We start from the raw sequence: 19,521 nt of genomic DNA on the forward strand, positions 1-19,521 counted from the left end.
GAAGACATGAGTCCATGGACAGGGACTACTGAGGAACCTTCATCAAGAACAAGGTACATGTTAATATTAATGTGTAGTTAACTTTGGCCTTGTGCATGATGCCGTACCCAGGTAACACACACACACAGTTCGAAGTAACATATAAAAGCTAGCACTTAAAAACAAGGTCTCCTAGGACGTTTCGTTTTCGTTCGCTTTCGTATTGGTTAGAATTTGCATGATGGTAACTACCTCCCAAATAACGAACACACACACTCACACACACACACACACACACTTGTTGTTCCCGCCCACTCACGCAGGAGATCCACACGCTCACTAGCGATGATGGTTTGCCCTCTGACATGACCTCTGAGGATGGCTCCACCCTCAACGCTATAGGCCACGCCCTCATCCAGATGCAGCAAGGTGGACAGACCACCCTCTCATCTCAGTTCCTCATCACTAGGAGCACCTTATCTGGTTCAGAGTCTGGCCAAAATGGTGAGTAATGGAGGCCAAATTTATCAGTGTGATGATTCCCAAGTGCTTGTACGTACTAATTACATGTAGAACCATGAGTATTATTGCTAATGTTTGAGGTTTCTTGGAAGTGGTGTTGGAAAAAGTTATAAATAATAGTCAGTTTTACTATGTTGTTGTGTGTGTTCAGGTCCTCTGTATGTGATGATCCCACCATCCAGTAGTGCTGAGATACTGCATGCAATGGGTCGACCTATAGCACCCAAGATGAGCGGGATATCAACTATGGACTATCACACGGCCGACCCCATCGTTCAAATGCAGTTGTGAGTACACAGTTCATGTGATTGTTTATATTGTGTTACTAAGACAGTGTTATGTTGCTATGCCCTCGGGATATAAACTAGTTATTACACGTGCACTCGGGATGCATGGAATATATTGCACTCAGCCCTCGGGGCTGGCGCCCTCGTGCTTCAGTGCAATATATTCCATACATCCCTTGTGCCCGTGTTATAACTATAACATAGCAATTATAATTATACTCAACAAAGTATATCAGCAATATTATACTGGACCGGATGTGATACGGGATTAATAATTATAGTATATACAAGTTCCAGCTAGTGTATATATACATGCAGTAATATTATTTTATAGCACATCATGCATACGACTATTCAGTATAATGGTGTATAATTATTGTACCATTTTGAACTTTGCAGTGCTTCAAAAAACTCCTGAGATCTGTTGGTACTGGTGGTACCTGTGACTCCAAATACTGGCAGTGATCCTGACAAAAAGCTTTTCCAGGCATTGGCGGATAGGTGCACACATCTGGCATAGATATTGATGGAATTCGGTCCACAACATACTGTGAACGATGACAATAATAACTAGTGTTCAAGCTGGCGCTGTGCTAATGCCTCTCGCCATGTTTTTGCTTTCGCTCAAAAGTATTAGAGTGTTATCTATAATGAATTTTATATTAAAGTTAGCTTATCTATATAAAGTCACTGAGAAGAAAAGACTTATTTACATGCATCTATTGTTGTTATTTATTGTATTATGTGGCTTACCAGGACCTCAAGAAAGAAGAAAATTGATTCTTCCAGGATCTGTAGTTCAGTGTATATAATATCTAAGAAGAAAAGACCTGTGTACATGCATATTGTTATCTATATTGTTATATGGTAGTGTTTTGTGGCTTACCAGGCCCTCAAGACAAAGATGATTCTGCCAGGAGAATCTGGATCTGGATCTTGGATATCACACATGGGGAATGAGCGCGCATGCGCATTACATCCACAGGAATAATTAAAGGGTGTGTCCAAAGAGATCATTAATGGCTACTGCTAGCTAGCTAGCTGTTTTAACAGATATTTTCTGAGTATTGTAGCTAACAAAAAGCTAGCGCTTTAGTGCAAGGCTAACTCATATGTTGAATAGAAAGTTTGTGCGGACAGATGATGCTATGAAAGATTCTGAAGAGACTGAAACAGCCTTCAATGTGAGTCAAACTAGCCATAACTCGAGAAAGAAGCTTTAGTTTGCTAATCCACGAATCAAAATCCAAGAGAACGTGGCTAGAAGCCTATAGAAGCTGTTAGTTTTCGTCGCATTGCAACCGTTGAGCAGTTATAGCTGGAATACACACACACACACACAGACAGACAGACAGACAGACAGACAGACAGACAGACAGACACACACACAGTCAGCTTTACCGTATCCCTCGTGCGGCTACGCCTCGAGGCATAATAATACTGAATGTATGCTGCAGGACTTGGATGATAATTTTTGTGCATAGCCTCGATCCCAGGCCGAGTTTTCGCTTTTATAACGGTTAGGCGAACAACTGGGCCTGGTACTAGTTGTCTGCGCATGCGTCAAATTTTCATTGTATATTTGTGGTCGGCAAAAATATTTAATAAATCAATAATAGAAATTTGTACACAGAAAATGCACATACACAAAAGATGCACATAGGGAGCTGCTTCACAAAGGCCTGGGGAGTTGCCAGTTGTGCTGCAGCACAATTACAGTGACCCAGGGCAACTTCAGGATGAATGAATGCCTTCAAATTACGTTTCAAAAAGATTTAGCAGGCTGCTGGACTTCTCTGATTCTAGGCCCCAACTCGTAACTCATTGCTTGAGAAAACGTAGATTCTCTTGATGTCTCTGAGCTACCCAGCAACGCTCAAATGAGCAGGTCATACTCCAGTCCTGTGTCTGTGAGTATAGGACAATATTAAAAGAAACCAAAGACGGTTAAACCCTTACCTCAAACTGTCCAGTCTCGTCCGTTAGTATAGCCAAGAGGAGCACTGTTGGGATAGCTGGATATTAGCCATTGCTCCTGTACAGAGAAGTAGACATTTTAAATACGTGTAGATCTATACATATTAAATTTCTCGGTTATAGTGTGATTGTCGACGAGCTGATGATGGCAGCACCAAGTTCTCTAGCTCACACTCTTCACTTGATCCACCATATTAATGATAAAACTATAGTCTACCTACATTCTTGCCAAACATGAACAAGACTTGATAGCACAGGGGCGGATCCAGAGGTAGTTCGTTGGGTTACAAACTACCCTTCCAGCTAGTATATATTAGCTAGCTAGCTAAGTACGTCCTCTCTGCTTAATAAAAGGGTGGGGCTGGTTCTCTTTGCATAATAAAAGGGTGGGGCTGGTTCTCTCTACATAACAAGAGGGTGGGGCTGGCTACTGCAGCCACATTGATTTGCACCGTGGTCAAGCGATAATATTATTATATCTAGCCATGAATCCTTGACTCCTGGTGTAAGAAGAGGAAAGTTTCAGGTAAGGGAGAGTGCATGACACTGCATATTGAATGACACTGCATACTTACATGTATAATTGCTATAATCATTAATATATTGATGGTCAAGTTCTACAAGTCTATAGCCAAGTCTCCTCTTCACCAGCCACCACCGTCTGTCTTTCCACTGGGGACCACTACTATCTCTAGCCTCCAGTCACAACCATCTCTCCTGTGTTTATAAATCAAGAGGGAGAACATGAGGGTTAATTAGTGGGCGTGGTCACAAAAATTTCGGCGCTTTGCGCGGACAAGAAGTACTGTATAAGAACCCCCCCTTTCTTAAATCCTGGATCCGCCCCTGTAGCATAGCCGGCCATAGGGCCCACACAAAAATATCTGACCTTAACAAGCTTGACAAAGCTTTATACCTCTTCCCTTGTTGTTCAGTCTTCAGAATAAGCTTCAGAGAAGAGAAAAGCTTCAGCTAAGAGCCATTCCAATCGATTCCAATAATGATAAAACGGGAACTGACTTCTAGTACACGATAGTACATGAATATAAATGTCACGAAAGTGAACGAGAATATCCATTTGTCAGAATCTGACAAACGACTGACGCATGCGCAGACAACTAGTACCAGGCCCAGTTGTTCGCCTAACCGTTATAAAAGCGAAAACTCGGCCTGGGATCGAGGCTACTTCAGTCTGTGCATGCAATGTGGAAAAACAAGTTTCCAAATCCCGTCAGTAACCCACAGAGTGCCACAACCTATATTATAATGATAATAGCAATGTATATTATTATTATTATTATGAGTAGAAAAACTTTCCTCTTTTCTTGCAAACAGCAGTGCAGTCAGTTTCACAGTGAGGGTATATATACTGCATGAGCGAATTGTTTCAATCATTTCCATTGTTTCCTCTCTGTCACTGTCTCGTTTGAAGGTTAGGGAAAAAGTAGGATTGGTTGCTAGTACAAGAAACCTAATTTCATTCTCAATCTCTCCATTGTAGAATGCATCTGCTGCAATCTTTTCTGTCATGGCTGAATTAACAAGAAGTAAAATTAATGCGGATGCAAGCCATGTGTATATAATTGAATTTATATACATTAATATAATTATAATTATACCATAAAACCTTGGTCCTTGTTGAGAGAATGAGTGTCATTGTATGTTTCACTAAAACCCTGGAAGGAAACCCATGAGTGGTTCCTGCGGAGTGATAAAACTTGATAGGAGCAAATGATTGCAATGACCGTTATAATATAATAATACCATATACATATAGCCGAGGGGCTTAATTTTCACTGTTTTTGAGGGCTATATATATATAATATAGCAGTTAGGTGCAAAGATAGAAAGCGTAACCTGCATGCATATATGGGAGTGATTCCGGTAAGCATGCAGTCAACCCAAAATTCCGCGCTATATATATATATATAGATACAGTGCATTATACATAATGTACTTACGCAAGGGAGCACTGAAATTCTAGGAGAGGCCGAGTGAAGAAAACGGTGTCATAAACTTCAATTAAATTTTGCTGGCTCTGATAGAATTCAAACGAATTCTCTCCGGGTAGAGGATACTCTAGATTCTGACACCCAGTCCAAACTCATTGTGAAGCAAACCAGAGCAAAACGGTCAGCAAGAAGGAAGCGTGTACGACCACCTACAGATCCCTTGGTACAAGCTGCAAACAAACTTCAAGGGTGTTTAACAATTACAGCCTTGGAGGATGATCACCAGCCCAAGTCAAAAAGAAAACGCACTAAGATTGACGAGTCAAGGTGCCATGTATGTAAAGAATTAACCATTATTTTATAGATGGTCAAGAAGCCAAGTGGGTGGGGTGTGACTTCTGTCCAAGGTGGTTTCATAAGAAATGTATAAAAGGGTACGTACTCAAAAGGAAATGGAAATGTTCTTTCAAGCATTGACTATTAATAATTCGAAATACGACTGACTATATATAATCTGTTTTGGGTTTTAGCATGCGCATGTGCATGCATGCATTATGTTGATTTCAACTCTTTTTTCTGGCAGTAAATCATTTAATCACATCATATTATATATTCTCTATTCATGCGATTATCGATTGATCGTATAATGAATATAGCAAAGTTAGTGTATTATTATATACATGTAGTGCTAATAATAGTATAAAATATAATTATAGCGTCGTGTATCAATAAATAACATGTATATAGGGTGAGGGTTAGGGTTAGTATAATTTATACATGCATGCATAATTATATATACACATGCATGTGTATATATAATTATTTTACTGGTACTTATTTACTTATTTTACTGGTACTTATTTTACTGGTACTTATACGTTATGTGCATGCACATATAACGTATATAAGTACCAGTAAAATTCTCTTCTTAGTGCATGCATGTCAGTCAGTTGAACAGCTGTATAATATTTTCTTTGCGCTCCTGCATCCAATTAAACCATTGTAAGGAATTTCTCTTTATGTAAGGAACTTTCAGAACATATACACACATGTGATGCATGCACACCCATGCACATGCATGCATGCATGTATATAATTATACACAATGCGGACACTAATATTTTTATTTGTAAGGAATTTCTTCTTATGTAAGGAACTTTCAGGCATACACACATGTGATGCACACCCACGTGTGATACACAATGAATAAAATTGGACACCATAATTTATTTGTAAGGAATTTCTCCTTATGTAAGGAACTTTCAGGACATACACATGCATGCATGCATGCATATACAACGAAATTGCAACTATAATGTAAGCAATTTCTCCTTATGTAAGGAACTGTCAGGAACATATATATATATATATATATATATATATATTTCTGACAGTTATATATATATATATATAGTTATATATATAATAATTATGTACATGCATATGCACACCCACATGCATGCATGCATGCATGTATGTGTGATCGGCACACATATTTGTAAGGGATTTATGTTATAGTTATAACACGGGCACGAGGGATGTATGGAATATATTGCACTGAAGCACGAGGGCGCCAGCCCCGAGGGCTGAGTGCAATATATGCCATGCAGCCCGAGTGCACATGTTATAACTAGTTTATATCCCGAGGGCATAGCAACATAACACTGTCCTAGTAACACAATATAAACAGCACAAAAAAAGACAGAGATAACTCTAGACACAGCTCCATCTCTTCTCTCTTCTAGACGCCAGTATCTGCAGCGTATAAGATTGGCATGACCGACGAATGGCTTGACACAAAATTTTCTTCTTCTATCTATGATTGCACAGACACAATCCATTAACCTCTCATTGGATAGTACTGTCCCTATTCCTGTGTTGTACACTACTGTCTATTTAATTGTAGATTGTGTTATTTATGTTTATGTGATCAATTTCCTGAACCAATTTTCCCTCCCCCCACAGTCTCGTGCATGGACAAAGATGATGTGTACAGTTTTGGAGTGCTTGCTTGAGAAGTGGTGAATGCCAGATTTCCTGAAGCTGCTGTATTTCTTGTTCTGCTATCAAGTATGGAAGGTGTATGGCGGGAGCTCCACCCACTCATCACCTCAGGACAGACCCTCCATGGACACTGTGTTACACCACATCAAACAATTGGACTCTGAGTCTTAGTATTGGTGCATGAGTGTGTTATTATTAATTTGTGTAAAGAGATTTAATAATTATTCTTGCAAACAAAGTGGGGGAGGGGCTGCTCAAGATGAGGGGGTGTTGCATATGGGGTCAGAGATCAGAAAGCCATGTGGACTCATACTAGATATCATGCAAGATGAAGGCAGCCTTGATAGCAGCCACGGTCCTCACACTCGTGTCTGCTCCCTTCATAAAGCCAGCTCTCTGGGGAAGCTGAACCTACCAGTGGTTTTACTTCCCTATGTCCCCTCCAGCACTGGAGTCAAGGTCAACTTCACTCTGAGCTCCCCTCAAGGTTGCTTCTTTTGGTCAGTGTACCTACTGTGTGTGTGTAGGGGAGGGGGGGATACTGGTGTAAGCTGTGATCCTGAGTTACAGTCAATAGTTAATTAAGCTTGGTGCAAAGATTTAGGCCTAAAAACAATTTTAACGTGGCTTAATATTGCTCGGTGAATTCCAGCGTCCAATAATTATTATATAATTATAGTGCAATAAAAATAATTAATGATTACGTATAATTATTATGCCACACACACACACTCCCACGCACACACACACACACACACACACACACTCCCACCCACACACACACACACGTACACAGGTTGAGCATTAAACCGGACATAGTGTCAGATATCTAACCATGCAGCTAGCATACTTGTAGTGATACATGTGTGTCTCTCCCTTGCCCTAACCACACCCCCTCACACACGTGCAGGTGTTGGCAAGTCCACCCTCCTCCGCTCTATGGCGTGTCATGAGCTGCGTCTACCAGCTGGTGTGAGTGTACTACACGTGGAGCAAGAGGTCACCGGGGACAACACACTAGCACTGGATAGTGTACTCGAGTGTGACACTGAGAGAGTGCAGCTGCTCGCTAGAGAGTGGGAGCTACTGCATGGCCTCAGGGGACAAGAACACAGCAGCAGGCAGGTCTGTATACTAGGGGTGGGGGGAGGTGTTTTAAGTACAGTAAAATTACAATAATGAATTTTATTACCAAATTTGTGTCCGGCTATAATTATGGTTACCAGTGTGTAGGTGTCCTAGTGTGTAGTGTACTGTGTGTTTGACTGCTAGTCAGCATTCGTATGATTATGGTTTGTGTGTATATTTTCAGTAGTTATTTTCAGTACTTTATTTACCTTTCATCTGTCCCTCTCTCTGTATGTGTAGCGCTTCTGATGAGCTGGCTGAGGTATACCTGGAGATAGACGCTGATGAAGCACCAGCAAGGTAACTGTACCCAGTAGATCAAGTACCATCTTACACACTGTGCTCACTCACTCACAGAGCTGGCTGTATTCTGGCTGGTCTGGGGTTCACTCCACAGAAGAATGAGATTTTATCTAGCTAAGACACTATTTGCAAGGTAAGCAGTTTTTGTGAGACGAAAGTGCTGACATTAATTAATCTTCTGTTTTCTAGGGGAAGGCGTGGGTGTTTTTTCAGAATCAGGCTTGTTTTCAGAGCTATCTTTTAGCTGCCATAACTTGAATTCCGTGGATACAATTTCAATGATTTTCTGATTTTCTGAAAGCTTAGAAAGAGACCTTTCAAATGGTGTCATCAAAGTTTATATTTGAGAGATAATAAAGTATTTGCCAATTTGGCCATAACATGAATAAAATAAATAGCCCATGGGGTCCAAGGCGGAAAATTACAAATTAGGGCCCCAACAAAATTTTGGATCGAAACACATCATTTGAAAGGTCTCTTTAATTCTAAGCTTTCAGAAATCATAACATTTTTGACATTGGATCAACGGTATTAAAGTTAATGGCTGTTGAAAAATCAGGTTTGTTTTTAGAGATATCTTTTAGAGGCCATAACTTGTGTTAGGAACGTCCTATTTAAAAAACTCAAAGACACATTCTGTAGCTCTGAGAAAGCACTATTGTATACAATTAAAGTGTCTTAAAACCGCTAATTGCTCGCAGTGCCAAAGCTCACTAATTTGTGTGTCCTATGCTGTAGATGTGGGAACACGGAACCATCGTCGGTTGTGTGCAGTGTATTATAGTCGTACCCCCGGGTTTGAAGTGTCCATGGACTACTGGATCGTGTCATGCAGCTGCTGGAGGTGTCCTTCACCAAAGATGGCAGTGGATACTTCCTCAAGGCAGCTAAAGGTGAGGATTGCATAAGCACAGCTGTGTATGTGTGTTAGGGACTTGTGAAGGAACTACATATGCATTCAGTCCAGTTTGTTGGGAATTAGTGGCCGTGAGGTTTTTGAAGTGTATGTGTTGAATCCACTGGAAGATTATTTTGTCATAAAATTTATTCCTACAACTACACTTGCTCACTGCCCACACTTCTGCACTGCTTGTGTTTACCGCCCCCTCCCCTGCACACACACTCCACAGACTCTACCTAGTTCCCGGGCCGTTGTGCAGAGGTGTGTGTACGTGGGAAGGTGATTGGGAAACTGGGCATGCTCCATCCTGGTGTGTCTGTTGTGCAGCTCTAGTGTGTGTGAGACTGGGAGGTGTGTCTGTTGCAGCTGTTCTCACAGCCTCCTCCAACCAGTACCTGCCCTCCGTAGTCTCCAGGGAGAACCTATCTCCTCAGGTTAGTGTGTGTTCATCATGACCTCCTTGACAGTATGTACCCAGGTGTGTGTTTAGGGTCAATACTGCAAGGTCATGTACTGTACATAATTATGTCATGTACATATAATTATAGCCTGGATCCCAGGGTAGGCCGGTGAACGAGGCTAGTACATATAATCCTTTTGTTTGTAGTTAGGGTGCTTTAGTAACCATTAAAGATCTAACATACTCTTCTTGAGGGGAGGGGTAGTTAAACACATTATTTTTTACAGCCATAACTTTATTACCGTTGATCCAATGTCAAAATTTATATTATTTGCTTAAAGCTTAGAAACAGACTTTCAAATAATGTGCTTCAATCCAAAATTTCTTTTGTGTAATTTTTCGGCCTTGGACCATCAGCTATTATCCTTGGTTGTGTCCAAATTAGTTTTGTAGCTCAAAATAATATGAACTTTGATGGCGACGTTTGAAAGGTATATCTTATATACCATTCGATTCCTTGTTAAAAACCGCTTCTATCTATATATGCTGTAGAGCTGGTAAGCTCCACATTTTGTGATCTTGTGTGTGGGCATTGGGTGCATGATGTGAGATCAATTTCAACATAGTATGGAGTGTTGTTAACATGGAGGGTGACATTGTATGAGTGTAATAACGTGCGACCCCCTCCCCCCCCACACACACCTTTAGGCCTACTATGCTGCTCACTTTAACTGACTCTTACGATTATTCTAGTATTCATAATGTAAGTACGTACATATTGTATACCAGTACATGTGTTGTGTGTGGTGTCCCTTTTGAGCCATTTTGCATTTAGCCAGTATAAAAATTATAGCTACTGTTATTATGTGATTTTCTCACCCCTTACTTCCTAAGCCCTCAAACTTCCACTCAGTATGACTATGACCATGTGACTCTTTAACCCCCTCAGTTCCCGAGCCAGCCCCACCCCTCACTGTCTGACTCAGAAGAGGAGATAGACTTTGTATTCTGGGAGAAGGCGTCCACCCTATACCCTCGGACAAGACCCCAACCAAGGACCTGAACTTGTTACGAGACTGTAATTTGTCTGTTTTTGTAGTCATTCCGGCTAAAAAAATTAAATATGTACGTATAACGTACCACCAAGGGCATATAAAAGAAGAGAGGGCATGCAACTCCACTATCACGTAGCTAGCAGAGTTCAAACGTGGGCGGAGGAATGTGTGCATTTGCATGAAGTGCTAAAAATAGTTGTGTCACGTCAGTTAGTGTGTAGAGTTGTAGTGAAGCTTTTCTTATTCTAGTCACTCTATAGAGATTATTATAGAATACAGTCAGGTTAATTAATGGACTCCATAGCGGACCTATGCCACCTCTAGAGTACAGCTATACTGTTTCACTGTATATCTTGAAGTAAGATTATAATCTAGTGCAATAAGATACTATTAGTGTTATGATTCTACTAAAACTCGTTCTCAAAAGTTTCAGCCTATAGCCTAGTTTTATTTTATTGCTCCCGTTACTTACTACTTAGCCAGATCATATATACTATTGTATAACACTCCTCTGGTTTCTATAGATCTTTATTATTTATGTCAACAGCCGAGGGTAGCACTTCAGTGCTCTAGTTCTAATTGTAGATTGACTGATCGATTTGTCTTCTGTATTATTGATTTTTCTACCCCTCATCCTTTCCGACCCCCAGTTATGCGGCCATTTTTCAGCCCGGCCAAGTGTTGAGGAGACAAGAAGAGGCACTGAGAATGGAGGTAGAGGTACAGAGTACATTAGCTGGAAAATGCATTTGTGTCATACTTTGTAGAGTCCCTTAAAGTCATTCAAGGTCAGCTATAGTGTGTCCTATTTGAAGGTGTGCAATGTACAATCATTACGACCTCCCCCCCCACAAACACACACCTTTAGGCCTACTATGCTGCTAAAAAAGAGAGGGGCCTCACGTAAACTGGCCACTCAGTGTGACTATGATCATGTGACTCTTTAACCCCTCAGTTCCCGAGCCCCACCCCTCACTGTCTGACTCGGAAGAGGAGATAGACTTTGTATTCTGGGAGAAGGCGTCCACCCTACCCTCGGACAAGACACCAACCAAGGACCTGAACTTGTTATGAGACTGTTACATATTATTTTGTCTGTTTTTATACTATTTTCTGGGAATGTAATTATCAGTAGGTTTTACATAGGATTGGCAGTGGGTTTGCCCGTGTTTAGCAATTATTTTGACTCATGTTCAAACTGTTCTATCTCTGCAGGGAAAGGCCACATCAAGGAACTGGCTAGACAGATAGTTTATTTAGCCTTTTCTCTCTTTGTATCTCTTATTTCATAATCCATGAATGTTTTAAATGTATGAATATTGTCATTTTAAAAATTGCACTATTTCGACGTTTCACCGCTCGTTGTCTGACTGAGTAAGTAAGTAAGTAAGTTTCTTGCCCAGCATTTACTCCAAGTACAGCCATCTCCAGGATATTCTGCACAGGGTTTCCAAACGACTACAACCTGGATTACAAAGCGCTTCTTCAGATTTGCGATTGCTTCCATGAGGCAGATGACCTCTCAGTCTCTATTTCTCTTACCTAGACAGTTCTGCCATCTTTAATGACTCAGCAATTGTGTTGTGACCAAAATAGATAGGCGTGGCTAAGAAACCGTGCACCTAAAATCAGCTTTTCCAGAGCCTGAGGTGTTGCTTTTCTTCACAGTGTTCAGCTTTAGCTCCCTTTCTCTGACAAGCATGCTATATGCACTGGCTATATATCATGCTCTTAAAATGGCTGTCATTTAATACTGATTCACAAATTCAACATATCAAGCAATATTACTCATTACTATATAATTATTAGTCAGGGGCGTAGGGAGGGGGAGGGCTTTGGGGGCTGGAGCCCCCCCTTTCTCTGCAAAAACTACACTAAGAGCTCCACCTTCTCTGATGAGTCTTCAGCCTGGGAATTACTGGTATAGATTAGTGGCAGACAAACAGCATGTCCAAGAGCTAGCTATACTATACTAGTAACTTTGATTCTTTAGTGCAACAGAACTAAGCTAGCTAGCTACGGCTAGCTAGCTAGCTTTAGCAGTATTATTAATTGAAGCAAGGTGTGGCTATTTCTTGCACATGCGCAATGAGTCATTAATTAGGGGGTGTGGCTCCTGGTCACCGGAATTTTCGGCGCTCTGCGCCAAGTAGTTTCTGGCGCGAACAGCTCAGCCCCCCCTTCCTCAAATTCCTGCCTACGCCCCTGTTAGTCCAGAGATATTCCAGAAGATATCTGATTAGTCCTGTCTTCTCTTCTTGAACTTCTGTACTGCCTCTTGACGTTCCACTTGTACTGAAAAAGAAAGGGAATCTGACTAGAAAAACATTCGCAATGTGAAAAATTGCTAGGATTGGCCAGGGGAACCACAAAAAAGCGTGGAAACAAGAAATCCGACGAGAGCATAACTCCAATCCGTTACAACGTCATGAACATGTACAATACATAGTATATAGACTGTGTTCCAGATCCATCTACCAGCTTCCATCCACCACATCAATCATTCCATGCAGGTCACCAGTACGGTCCGTGCATGTTACTACGCATGCCTATGACTGTGTGTACCTGTGCTCAACACTGCATGTATTAGGAACATCAATTCACCACAAATCATCATGATTATATGCCCGCACATTCCAAAATGGATGTATAATAAAAGGATTGGTCGGTCATCACCCCACCAGTAAAAATTGTGTATTTATATTATATTGGCCGGGAAAACATGGAAAACTACCAGTACATGTGATTGACGTTGTAACGGATTGGAGTTATGCTCTCGTCGGATTTCTTGTTTCCACGCTTTTTTGTGGTTCCCCTGGCCAATCCTAGCAATTTTTCACATTGCAAATGTTTTTCTAGTATGTATATACCACTTCATGTCATCATAATAACTATAATTATATGCGATAAAATTCTGTTGCAACTCAACATGATAAAAAGAATATCAATAAACTCATCGCACAATTAACAAAATAACTAATTAGCACTTATAGAGAAGAAATCAACAGTTTGAATAAACATAAATTTTGACCATCCTCCGGCTACAATGACCTCTCCACTAGGAAGTACTGAGCATGTGCAGAAGTATCGTGCAGTAGGCAGGTCTCCCACTTTCACCCACCTCCTGGTGTCAGGCTGGTAGAGGTGGATCGATAAATTTGGGTTGTCTCTGTCGTCCCGTCCACCAATGGCTAATAGTGACCTCCCAATACTGAGAGGAGCTGACAACACGAGTGGTACTTCCTGTAAGGTCTGCCAGACAGTGGGTGTGTCCAGGTTGGAAAGGGCCTTTGCAACGAGTTCATCGAGGTCGACGTGATGCACTGTCTTGGTTGCCCCAGTGTGATCGTACCCTCCCATTAGGTAGAGGATGTTTCCTATGAGAGTCGATTTCAGTATTGATTGTGGGTTAGGTAGTGACTGAGCAATGTACCATCTTCTTGATGCCACGTCCAACACCTCCACAGAGGAGGAGGCACGTCTTTTCTCATCATGCCCACCAGCTACAATGATGTGGTTGTTGAAGGAGACAGCTGTTGAGGAATCACGAGCAATGTTCATTGGTAGGTACGGGTAAGTCCATTCCCCTGACTCAAACACTGCAAGCTGATTGGTGCGTTTGTTATTTCTTGGATCACTTCCTCCCACCAGCACTAGTCGATTAGCGAGTGATGTCATAGCGAAGTACTTGGCAGTGTACTCTGGTAGTTTGGTCCATTGATCTTGCTCCAGCTTCATCACTGTACAGCTATTACAATCATTGTGTGCATCACCTCCACCAACATACACTGCGTCACCGATAACAACACTCTGTACCGTGGTACCCATCTGGATTGGCATGTCTTTTCCTCTTCTCCATTTCAGAGTGAGTGGAGGTCTCAACTCTCTGGGAGGGGGACCCTGAATAATGAATGAGTGTAATTAGGATAGTGTCTACTAACAAGCGAGTGTTACTTGTAGCAATAATTGCATGCACACTAAATCACTTTCTCTAGTTAGCTTAAGAGGCCACGCCCACCAGTCTAATAGTAAGAGATCAAAGCTTCTACTATATAGCTCTGCAATAATATGTACAGGGGAACGTTGGTGGAAATTTTTCACAGACGTGAATATCATAATGAAAATTCTACAATAGAACGAGAACAAGCAACAATTTCCGCTAAAGGAAGTACATAATTATAGGCACACTCAAACGGATGTGTAGTTACGGCTTAACACATGAGACAGCATCCATGCATGTTAAGGTACAATACTATTGTTGCTGTGGGAATCTCATTATCACACTACATGTACGCACCTTCTTGACTGGTTGAGTGTCCTTTGACTCCTTCTTTGTTGCCTCCACTGAACCAGAACCTCTCGTCAAGTAAACATCTAGAAAATCGATACCAACATTAATAAAGACGAGTGTGATTTTTTTCGTTAGGGTTATAGTTATAGGGTTAGCGGAATTGTATTATAATAACTCACAGATGTCCCTGGCAGATGGTCTCCTCCTCATGTCTTCCTGCAAACAACTGTCGATAAGCTTCCTCAACGTGTGTGTGTGAGGGATCTGGGCAACATGGAATGATCGATCCTTGGCTGATTTGATCGTCTCCAGCTTGCATACAATCTGCGTCACAATCACCCCATAGGAAAACACATCCAGGCTGCTATCGTACTTCTCCTCTTCCAATCGAATAGCCTCGAGAGGTAGATACCCCATACGGTGACCAATGGCTGTGAGGGTGTGGCTAAGCTTGGAGGAATCATATAGCCGTGACATGCCAAAATCGGAAATCTTTGCGACAGGCAATGGTCGTGTAAGTTTCAATAAGACGTTGTCGCCACAGAGGTCACGGTGGATAATCTGCTTGCTGTGAATGTAGGCCAGACCACAAGCCATGTCTTTGGAGAGGCTAATTTCACATTCGCTAGTGAGGGACTCTTCATCAAGGCCAGAGAAATAGGATCTCAGATTGCAATCCATCAGCTCAACAACGAGGATTGTACTCCCTGATTTGGGGTGCTTGGCAGTCGACAATAACTGAACAACATTTGGGTGCTGGAACGACTTGAGAAAATCACTCTCACGATCAATTGCATCGCTAGCTTCTTCGTTTTTGCCGACTGAAATACTTGCCTGCATCTCCATAGCATCATGAAGCAGCACTTTGACTGCACATATCTCGCCCCTGTAGCTGCCTTTGAAGACTGCTCCAAATGCACCTTTACCGAGACGCTCGTCTAGGAAAACAGTTAAATCATCGTTGATCTTCTGGCGATCTTGGTCAACTGTAGAATATTGTGTGGGGTAAAATATTATGACAAATTGGTGCTTACCCTGTAATTTAGGGTTGTTTGGACCAGTAGACTGTAGATGATCTCTTTCGATGGTCTGGGCTATGTGAACTTCACTCACAATGGGACTTGACAAAGCCTCCACCATCTCTTTCCAGCTCTTCCCTCCTTCATTAAGCCATTTAATCAAACCCTCATGATAGCAGTCATCAGGATTGTTGCTCCATTCTTTCCCGATGCTGTGGATTGTAGCTGAGGGTACGTCAAGAATAAGCAAGATGTTTCGTCACTTAATTCGAGCATCAAACGTGACGAGATACAATCTCTTTAGATCTGCTATTGTGAGATAGTCAGACATCTTCCCTGTAGAATAATTAATTATGGTTATCAGAATTATTAATATTTGGTGTGTGCAAACTAAATCATGTACATACAGTAAAAACAGTACTGTCTGCACTTACTGATAATAATCCAGTGCTAGTAGTGCAGTCAGTGCAGTATCTTCCACTCACAGTGCAGTGTAACAGTTTAGTTTGACATTTGTACAATTACAAGACAAGCCATTTTTCCTCTGCAGAGTAAACAATATCTTGTCACGTGATAAACCACATGGATTCAGTCAGTAAAAAACATCGGCCGTAATCGGATCGCTGGCTATACCTTAAAGCTCTGAGCAAGTGTTTGTCTGTATTGGTGGAGGCTGAAGACATGAGTCCATGGACAGGGACTACTGAGGAACCTTCATCAAGAACAAGGTACATGTTAATATTAACGTGTAGTTAACTTTGGCCTTGTGCACGATACCGTACCCAGGTAACACACACACACAGTTCGAAGTAACATATAAAAGCTAGCACTTAAAAACAAGGTCTCCTAGGACGTTTCGTTTTCGTTCGCTTTCGTATTGGTTAGAATTTGCATGATGGTAACTACCTCCCAAATAACGAACACACACACTCACACACTTGTTGTTCCCGCCCACTCACGCAGGAGATCCACACGCTCACTAGCGATGATGGTTTGCCCTCTGACATGACCTCTGAGGATGGCTCCACCCTCAACGCTATAGGCCACGCCCTCATCCAGATGCAGCAAGGTGGACAGACCACCCCCTCATCTCAGTTCCTCATCACTAGGAGCACCTCTTCTGGTTCAGAGTCTGGCCAAAATGTTCATATGCTTGCAAAACATTCTAGTAATACGGTAACTGTGAGGAGTGTTGTTATTATGGTGGTTGGTTTGCAGGTCTGGGGATATGGCCGCCACAACAGGGAAGCTCAGAGGAAGGCTACACACAATGAAGGTGCTGCAAATTCAATACTGAAAGTTAGTGTACAACAGATGTACATGTACGTACGTGGTCATAATCAAATAGAAGCATTTCCCACAAAGTACAGTTACGAAGCTTTAACATCAAATCTGCCACTTCTAAAACTAGTGTTCAAGCTGGCGCTGTGCTAATGCCTCTCGCCATGATTTATTTTCGCTCAAAAGTATAGAAGAGGAAGTATAGAAGAGGAAAAAGTGTATAAAATAATCTGTCTAAAACTGACTTGCATCTATTCAATTGTATAATTATGGTATCATTGTTGTGTTTTGTGGCTGCTTATACCAGGACCTCAAGGATCTAGGAAGCAACAAAGAAGAAGATTTTGTTTTCAATTAATTATAGTGCATAATTTTACTAATTATTTCATAAAGTTAGCTTATCTATATAAAGTCACTGAGAAGAAAAGACTTATTACATGCATCTATTGTTGTATTATGTGGCTTTAATACCAGGACCTCAAGAAAGAAGAAAATTGATTCTTCCAGGATCTGTAGTTCAGTGTATAATTATAATATCTAAGAAGAAAAGACTTGTGTACATGCATATTGTTATCTATATTGTTATATAGTAGTGTTTTGTGGCTTACCAGGCCCTCAAGAAAAATATGATTCTGCCAGGAGGATCTGGGTCTTGGATATTGGGGAATGAGCGCGCATGCGCATTACATCCACAGGAATAATTAAAGGGTGTGTCCAAAGAAATCAATTTCACAAATGGCTACTGCTAGCCTCGATTCCCGGCCGCTTGAACAAGGTCCTTGTTCAAGCGGCCTGGAATCGAGGCTAGGCTACTGCATGCTAGCTAGCTGTTTTAACAGGTATTTTCTGAGTCTTGTAGCTAACAAAAAAACTAGCGCTTTAGTGCAAGGCTAACTCATATGTTGAATAGAAAGTTTGTGTGGACAGATGATGCTATAAAAGATTCTGAAGAGACTGCAACAGCCTTCAATGTGAGTTAAACTAGCCATAACTCGAGAAACAAGCTTTAGTTTGCTAATCTACGAATCAAAATCCAAGAAGCTGTTAGTTTTCGTCGCATTGCAACCATTGAGCAGTTACACCTGGAACACACACACACACAGTCAGCTTTACCGTATCCCTCGTGCGGCTAAGCCTAGAGGCATAACTAATAACTTATTTGTTGTGTGGAGGCTATCTATCCATGCTGTAAACGTCTTAATAATTAAGTACGCCTTGATTTATACTGTACAGTAAGTGTACGTGTGTGTGTGTGAGGTCAAGGTTCATTCATTTTGCCAATTGGTTCAGCTTCATTGTACATGCCCTAAACACGATAATTACCAGTTGTTGTTGTTCTTCCCACGCCCAGTTGAGCGTGAGCGTCGGGGCAGGATCAACGAGCTCATCAAGGTACTGGCTCAGATAGTGCCTGCTTGTCAGAAGAAAGACGCAACTACTGGTTCCATTGTCGGGGTGAGTGTGTGTGTCTGTGAGTGTGTGTACTAAAGTACTATTGAAAGCCATCGAAATATCTACTAACTTGGTTTTTTTTAAGCCTAAATTTCCTAATATTATTGCTAAGCATGCATTAGTGTAGAGCACAGTGTTATGTTAGTTACTAGTAGCATAGAATCCAGCAGAGTTCATCGTATATAACACATGTAGTTAGTTGTACATAAAATTAATAATTTATGCTATTTTTTAATAGCTAAGCATGTTTTTTTGCTATCTCCACGTACATGTCTCACCGTCACGTCATGTTTCCCTGACTGCAGTATGTTTACAGCAAGGGAACGGTACTGGACAAGACAGTCTGGCACCTTTGCAAGCACAACCTATGCACTTGTCAGCTTCGTCACAATTATCTCCCCTCTTACAATCATCGCTGCCGACTGGAGCCTCTAATCCAAACACACCACTCTTAAGCTCACTCGTACAAACTCTATCCTCCATTGCGAGCACGACCACTTCTCCATCCACTCCTGTACCGAAATCCTCCATGCTGTCACAAGCCAACAACAATGGCGGTGGTGGTGGTGGTGGTGGTGGTGGTGGTGGTCTCTCTACCGCGGCTGCTGCTAGTCTGCTCAACACTCTGATTCTGGCTCAGAATGTGCTCACAAGCAACTCAAGTGCTGGTAGCCCCGGGCAAGATTCAATGTCTATGGAAACGGTGGACCAATCCTCTCAACAGTAGTGTACAGTATATTATAATTGTGGACTGTTTATACTGTTCTAGTTTTAACGTGTGTTTTTTAGTAATCTCTCCTTCACTTACTATAGCTACATTGTCAGTATTATTATGTATACATAGTTTTTATACATGATATTTGTGTGGAGCTCTTTGAGAAAAATATTGTAGCAAAGCCCATTTATATGTAACCACGCCCATTATAATTATGTGCGGCACCTCCTCGAAAATTGGCCTGGTATAAAGCAG

General features: G+C 41.5%; 3 protein-coding genes and 3 long non-coding RNA genes across 6 annotated transcripts in view; 3 read left to right on the forward strand and 3 right to left on the reverse strand.

Moving 5' to 3' along the window:
- Window positions 1-19,521, forward strand: part of LOC135352059 (uncharacterized) — a gene marked incomplete in the record, with an annotated part of 851,949 nt that overhangs the window by 208,189 nt on the left and 624,239 nt on the right.
- The window catches only part of LOC135352081 (serine/threonine-protein kinase OSR1-like), a 99,539-nt gene that overhangs the window by 57,712 nt on the left and 22,306 nt on the right, over window positions 1-19,521 (reverse strand). The window lies entirely within an intron of this gene.
- Window positions 4,088-5,026, reverse strand: LOC135352178 (uncharacterized). Its single transcript, XR_010399649.1, has 3 exons — window positions 4,727-5,026; window positions 4,393-4,466; window positions 4,088-4,297 (listed from the first exon to the last, which is right to left on the reverse strand). It is a non-coding gene; the product is annotated as an uncharacterized LOC135352178 (long non-coding RNA).
- On the forward strand, window positions 8,124-10,614 carry LOC135352197 (uncharacterized). The gene is made up of 4 exons (XR_010399676.1): window positions 8,124-8,285; window positions 8,342-9,045; window positions 9,283-9,487; window positions 10,403-10,614. It is a non-coding gene; the product is annotated as an uncharacterized LOC135352197 (long non-coding RNA).
- Window positions 14,618-16,383, reverse strand: LOC135352120 (probable serine/threonine-protein kinase kinX). The gene is made up of 4 exons (XM_064551296.1): window positions 16,253-16,383; window positions 15,834-16,154; window positions 14,979-15,785; window positions 14,618-14,882 (listed from the first exon to the last, which is right to left on the reverse strand). Exons 2-4 carry the CDS (start codon window positions 15,937-15,939, stop codon window positions 14,761-14,763), a joined length of 1,035 nt encoding a protein of 344 aa, XP_064407366.1. The 5' UTR covers window positions 15,940-16,154; window positions 16,253-16,383; the 3' UTR covers window positions 14,618-14,760.
- Window positions 16,390-17,740, forward strand: LOC135352171 (uncharacterized). Its single transcript, XR_010399640.1, has 3 exons — window positions 16,390-16,546; window positions 16,782-16,986; window positions 17,037-17,740. It is a non-coding gene; the product is annotated as an uncharacterized LOC135352171 (long non-coding RNA).

The sequence above is a fragment of the Halichondria panicea genome, chromosome 1 (genome assembly GCF_963675165.1).
Source record: "Halichondria panicea chromosome 1, odHalPani1.1, whole genome shotgun sequence".
In the NCBI taxonomy this organism is placed as follows: Eukaryota; Metazoa; Porifera; class Demospongiae; order Suberitida; family Halichondriidae; genus Halichondria; species Halichondria panicea.